General features: G+C 36.7%; 1 protein-coding gene across 1 annotated transcript; it reads left to right on the top strand.

The window, feature by feature from the left end:
* The first annotated feature begins 1,742 nt into the window (after positions 1–1,742).
* On the top strand, positions 1,743–6,446 carry LOC143735208 (uncharacterized). Its single transcript, XM_077225286.1, has 6 exons — positions 1,743–2,411; positions 2,936–3,274; positions 3,963–4,271; positions 4,450–4,596; positions 5,438–5,803; positions 5,954–6,446. Exons 1-6 carry the CDS (start codon positions 2,369–2,371, stop codon positions 6,034–6,036), a joined length of 1,287 nt encoding a protein of 428 aa, XP_077081401.1. The 5' UTR covers positions 1,743–2,368; the 3' UTR covers positions 6,037–6,446.
* Positions 6,447–7,118: the final 672 nt, after the last annotated feature.

The raw sequence follows: 7,118 nt of genomic DNA, 5'->3' as shown, positions 1-7,118 counted from the left end.
TTTTAATCAAAACTGAAACTGTACCGACGTTGAGTTCGCGGATCTCTTATTCTGTCCAAAGTTTTCATATTTGCAATGTAACATTTGGATGCTAACTATTAATATAAAGAAGGCTTCATACTTGAGGCCCAATACACGTATAGGCTAAATCAGCATCTTCACAGCAAGGGAAATGTTTGGAATAACAAGTGATAAGAAGACACAGCCATGCCCTTTATCTTGTACAACAGACCAATTCAATTAAGCAGAATAACTTTTTATGTTTCAGTATGCCAGAACTGATGTGTTGTGAGCGTGTGATGCGCCGGCGTGATCACTTGAATTTGTTCCTCAGCACAGGAAATAACTTAATACTCTGTCATTTCATACAGACAACATGACCTCATTCGAAACAGTCAAAATGTATATTTTTAAGTATACATTCAAAAGCGACTACAAAATGACTATGATGCTCTGCTTTAGCGCGACCAAAAATTAATTAAAATGCATTATTTATCACTTTGGAATAAATCACAGTGTGTTTCATGCTAAAAAACGTGAAAAAAGACTACGGTAGGTTATAGCAAATTATTTCACGGACCCCCTGGCGCATAAGAACTGCTGGTCTACACAGAAGAAAGCCCGTCTAGGCTCTTCCGTTGTGTCAAGCCATTTGTTAGTCTAGTTGTTTGATGAGAAAATGAAATAGTTGCAATAAATGCGTTAAGTTTCGTAAGCTAAGCTTTGCAGCAACTGCAGCAGAGGAGGACTATATAATTAGAATATTAGAAATCTAATATTCAAGCTGTTTTCTCATTTCACTCTTATTAAATGAAAAAAATGACTGTGCGAATGATAGGCTACATGGATTCTCTTGAACCACCACCAAGTTTGCGTCATAAAACTGCAGTGCAGCCAAAATGCTCCGTTCGACTTTTCTAAGATGTACTCTTCCCTGTGGATGACCTGTGACCTACTTTCTGTACGATCTGATTGTTCCGCGATTTGAATTTTAGAAAACCGAATTTGAAGTTCTGAATTTCTTTTTCATCTTGAAAACCTGAATCTGTATTTTTTTTTAACTGGATATGTGCAGTCTAAGAATTCAGAACTAAAAAAAAACAGCTGTTTAAAAATACATGTCTATAAAATTCAGCCATGAAAACATTTAAATTCGTTACATTTCAAATGTTCAATAATCGTTTAAAGAAATCAAATTCAGAACTATTTAAAATCCCACACAATATTCAATTTTGTTAGATTACATTTGTCAATCATTCAAATTTACACAATTCAAATTCAAATAATTTTGTCATATTACAAGCTCCATATATCCTTCAACCAGATGAGACATAAACACATGCACAACTTGTCTGTCCACTCAACAGAACTAAATCAACATATCTTTGTTGCTTTTAAGAAATCAGACCACAGCAAGTTTCAGTTTGACTCAGAAATTGAGCTGGTGGCAGCAGTGCATTGAAAAGGTCTTCTGTTGGTCTGCTGTAGCCTATGTGTTGAAAATAAAAACTTAAACCAACTAATACCATCTTTGTTGTAAATATAACCAACCAGAGAACATATCAGTGTGATTTTGATTTCATGTCAGCCAGCATGGACTGGGAGCAAGTCATGTCCACCATTATCCTCAAGTGGTCATTAGGTTGAACTGGGTTGAACTGCATATTAAAACACACATAGATCACAGGATGAGCGCCCCCTGTCGGCCAATGTATTACTAACGAAGCTCATCCCTGTTTAGCATTCCATAAATTTACGTGAACAAGATAGTAAATAGAGGATGTGGAAAAGCGGCACCTTCCACTAGGACTCTCTAATTTTGTCTTTTACATGTTGTTATTGACTACATTAACATATAGGCTACGTTTGGTTTTACTCAGTTACGTTGACAGAGCAACACTTGAAACATAATCTAATCGAAACAGGCATTTTAAGTTCACCTGGTTACACGCATTAACACGGACGAGAGTAATTCAGTAAAACTAGCAAAGTAAAGTTATTTTTTCGAGTGAGAATAAATGCGTCACATTCGAGTGGTCATGTGAGCCGATCTTTCATTCCGATCTGACGAACTTCCTGAAATTTAGGCTACTTCCCAACTTTTCCTCGCAATTAGGCTACGCAGATTTAGGCCTACTAGTTTACCAGCGATGATTAAGAATATAATTCACCAATCAAGTCTTTCTGTTGTTGTTGTTAGATATAGGCTAATTCGATGGAAAATTATGTTAATCGTCGGCGCTGTCAGCACGTTTCAGAAACGGAGCGCTACATGAAGGATAAACCGAGAACGCACCTGAACCGATGAGCTACTACACTAACACTACATCTTTCTTTTAAACCACATTTCACTCTGATCTACATCAGTATGATGACCTGTGTTTTATTTGTCTGCCTTTTACTCTTTAAAGGTGAGTACAGAATTTAAAAACCTCAGACACTTTCGCTTTCATTTTGCTATATCGTTTTGTCCATTTGCAAAATGTTTTGATTATTGAAAGATACTTTAATTACTTAATTAAACTACCGTAATTAAACTAGGTGATTTAACTGTCCCCAGGCAACAAGTCTCATTAAAATGCTGATGTTGGCATACCCATTAGGCTATGTTTCCTTTTCCCTTATTTGAAAACATTTGATTTTTATTCTGCAAAGAATGAATAGCTGAAATAGAATAATTAGGCAAATACAACTTAAAGGAATAGTTCACAAATGAATGAAAATTCTGTCATGATTTACTCACCTTATATCACTGTATATGACCATATCATTTTCTGTGGAAAACAAAAGAAGATGTTAGCAGAACATCCATGTTGTTCTTTTTCATTCGTTGCTTGAGGGTTAGTTAATCATGGGATCATTATCCCTTAATGTCTCATGAAGTTGTTTAGACAGAAATTATCTCCATTTGAGACTCTGTTTGTGTGTTCTTCAGGTGTGTTTGGTGCTGATCCAGTGAAGTCTGTGTCAGTGTTGGAGGGCGATTCAGTCACTCTACATGCAGGTCTTACTGAAATACAGAAAGCTGATCTTATACTGTGGACGTTTGGACCTGACAACACTCGTATAGCTCAGATCAACAAAATGAGCAATAAGCTCTCATTATATGATGATGTTCTTGATGGGAGATTCAGAGGCAGACTGGAGTTAGAGGATCAGACGGGAGATCTCACCATCACAAACATCACAACTAAACTTGCTGGACTTTATGAATTACAGATAATTGGCGAAAAAGAGGTCCTACCCAAAGAATTCAGTATTATGGTTTATTATGGTGAGTAGTTAAAATATAGTTTGCAATGTTTTGACTTCATTGTGGTATTGTTCCATACTGGACAAATTGTCAGTAGTCTATGACAGTCAGCAGTAAAACTGAGAAGTTACCGTGGTAACTTTTCCACTGAGCCCATCATTCAATTATCCTAACTGCAATCAAAACCTACAGTGTTTGGTTTCTATTGTAACGGGTAAAATGAGACCGGAGTCACAGCTATAGTTGAGACAAGTAACCTAAAGAGACAGAGATAGTGCAAATCAATTACAACCATGAAAGCCCATTTCTGCCACATAAGAAAAAATATATGCTTTGGGACATTAAAAAGTCATAATGTTGTGGTTAAAAAGTCATAATTATGTGGTTAAAAAGTCATAATGATGTGGTTAAAATGTCAAGTCAAAGTTAAAAAGTTTAGTACTTCAGGCTAGGAATCAAATAAGTCAACTTTGGTTTAACTCACTGCATGCCAATAAGTCCCCATGCCAATTGCTACATTATTCTTCTCATTTAATATCTTGTTTCAGTCACATGATGCGTCACATGATTGGAGTAAAACGTGTTTGCCTATCATGTCAAATTTCACAGAAGTGACTCTTGATTTCCCCTTTCTGCAGTAGTCTGATTAGTAGAAAGTTAAAAAATGTCTGTAAATGATCATTGTCTGTTTATTCTCTCATGTTTCCAGCTCGTCTGCCTGTTCCTGTCATCATCAGTAACTCTTCACACTGTTCTTCATCTTCATCTCCATCATCATCACCTTCATCATGTTCATTGGTGTGTTCATCAGTGTTGAATGTGAGTCATGTGACTCTCTCCTGGTACGCAGGAATGAGTGTATTGTCCAGCATCAGTGTGTGTGATCTCAGCATCAGTCTCTCTCTACCTCTGGAGGTGGAATATCAGGATAAAAACACCTACAGCTGTGTGCTGAACAATCCCATCAGCAACCAGACCACACATCTGGACATCAACACACTCTGTCACACATGTGCAGGTACAACAACACTGATTTGTTCTGCTCCACATTAGTGATATCTCTCAACTTTATTTTCAATTCTCAGGTTTCCCACAAATACAACATCAACATTGTAATCTGACCTATTTCAGATCTCAGTTATTGGATTTAGTCACAAGTTTTGTGTGTTAACTCTCTCTGATCTATTGGTTTACAGTGGACGAGTCGACAATCAAAACAGAAAGAGGTTTAGCGTTCAGTAATATAGTGCTGATCTGTGTTTTTGTTGGAGTAATTGTCCTAGTCGTGGCTGCTGTTGGGAGCTTCATCAGCCACAGGAAAAATAGAAATACAGATCATGTGTGTAAGTATGATCTACCATTAGATAATATAGAAAATGTGAGATTTTTTGTGAAAAAAAGAGTATATATCTAGTGCAGTTAAGTCATGGGCGATGCTAAACACTGATTCATGAACCTTTGAAACCTTTAAAAATCTTTTGTTTTGAATCAATGGATTTTGTTTTGAATCAATGGATTGGAGCGCATATCAAACTGTCAAAGTCACGTGATTTCAGTAAACGAGGCTTCAAAAATGTTTTGAAATTTCGATGATTCACCGCTGTGAGGCGTTGATCTGTGTGAAATCATGCAGATTCCCAAGTGGCGAACCATTGAACAAGTGTCTGTGGTTTTTACCTGAGCTCTCATCAGTTTTATACATGTGTAGCCTAGATGTTTAATGGGACTTTTGTATTATTACAGGAATAATATAGTTAATTGTCTCTTATTGGCCTGTTTAGCTGAACCATCCATAGAACAAACAAAACAAACCATAAAAATAGATCAAATAACACGTATTATACGGACACTTAATATTTAACAGTATTTGATGATTAGTTCATTGCATTTGATGGATTTTTTTTTTCAATAAAACATTTGCAATGTGTTTGTAAAAAGCTGTTTTTATGCATGTTTAGCCTGAGTTTTTGTTGCATTTCCACTGTTCTGACCAGCAGGGGTCACCAGCGTGTGGTGTTTTGAACGCTTCGAAATATGAATCATTTTGCAAAGCAATTGGATAAATTGATTCGAAGCTTTGAAAAGCTTTGTTTCTCCCATCACTAGTTCAGTCATGAAACTATAGAGGGCGCAGGCTTTACATTCTACAATGTTTAATCTCTATCTCCATTCCCGGTTGTTCAGCTGACGAGGTCGTTGCTGAGAAAGTTGAAATGAAGACAGTGTCAATGACGTTGGGAGAGTCCGTCACTCTAAACACTGGCATCACTGAAATACAACACTGTGATGTGTTACAGTGGAGGTTTGCTAAATCAGACACAGATCACACAAATCCTTTTGAAGTCATTGCCAGACTGAATGAACTGAACAATAGCGTTTGTCACGATCATGATGACCGCCTGATCCAAGTTCATGATGACCGAGTTCACCTGGATTGCAAAACTGGATATCTCACTATCAAGGACATCAGACCTACAGACTTTGGAGTTTATAAACTAAATATCATCAGGAATGGGAGAAATATGATCTCCAAGATATTTCTTGCCCAAGGTGAGTAGCACAATCCTGTCAGTGTAATAAAGTTAGAACAAATAATACATTTTACTGGATTGATTGAATAAATTTGGCCCTCTTGTATATTTTAGGCATATTTAAGTATTTGTAATTGTAACATTAGCACTTTTTGACACTATCTTACAGATTCCTCGGAAAGAGAAGATGCGTCAGAGGAGACAAACTCACTGTTGCAGAACGGACAGATCTCTGAAACCTCTCGTCTATAGCGCAGGGGTTCTCAAACTTTTTCAGGAGGAGGCCCCCTTGTATAGGGCGAATCCTTTTGTGGCCCCCCAAAAGAAAACTCATGACGAAAACATCCTCAAACGTACAATTTTAGTTACAAATATTAGATTGTACCAAAAACAAATGAATTTGTATAATGCTGGAACAACAGTTCTGTTTGTAGCTTTATGTCTCTGATGTTGAATATACAAAATTAGTTAAATTTTACATTTCATAAAATATAACAATTTTTTATAAAAAATAGTTTTGACAGTTAACAATAATATTGTCTGAAAAGTGCAACAAAAGTATTGAATACTGAACAGTAATTTATGATGTTCATAGTAAAAGAACACTGAAAAATTAATTTACTGATTGTAAAAAAGTGCATTAAACTTCTTACAATAATGTAGTAAATGTCAGTGGCTCAAGTTTGGTTTGCAATTTGAACAGCAATCTGTTTTTTTTTAGCAATCTTTTTTGCTGCAAGAAACAAAAAAAATTCTGCTCTACTTAAAGAAATAGTTTTTAAATATAGAAGACATACAATTATACAAGTTTTACGATATAAAAGAAATCATGCAATGCAGACACATCAATTTAGTAACTACTGTTCAAGTACACACAACCTCAGTGGGAAGGGTGAGACTGTCTTTCTTTGCAGAGCTTATCAATTCTGGGTGTTATTGGGGACAGGCAAACTCTCAAGTCATCTTCCACATTAAGCCGTGCCCTGTATTTTGTCTTTATTCCCATCATGGCTGAGAAAGATGCCTCACAAAGGTATGTTGTTGGGAAAGGCAGCAATATTCTCATGGCCTGAAGAGCAACCTCCTTGTACTCCTTTTCAACTGTGGGCCAAAATTCTGCTGGGCCCTGCTGATTAAATCTCATCCTGAGAGTACGATCACTGGACAGTTCCAAAAGTTCATCTTCAGCCTTTCCACTGAGGCCACTGGCCATCACATCACAAGAAAAGGGATCTCGAACCCAGTCATATTTCTCCATGTCAATGTCTGTGAAGTAGCGACTGAAATGTTAATTCAGTGAGGTGAGGTGACTGGTAATGCTGTTGAGCATGAAG

This window comes from Siphateles boraxobius, unplaced genomic scaffold (assembly GCF_051911475.1).
Source record: "Siphateles boraxobius isolate OS27281-9 unplaced genomic scaffold, OSU_SipBor_1 13, whole genome shotgun sequence".
NCBI lineage: Eukaryota > Metazoa > Chordata > Actinopteri > Cypriniformes > Leuciscidae > Siphateles > Siphateles boraxobius.
Note: the sequence above shows the minus strand (reverse complement) of the source record. Positions and strands in the feature narration are given on the sequence as shown.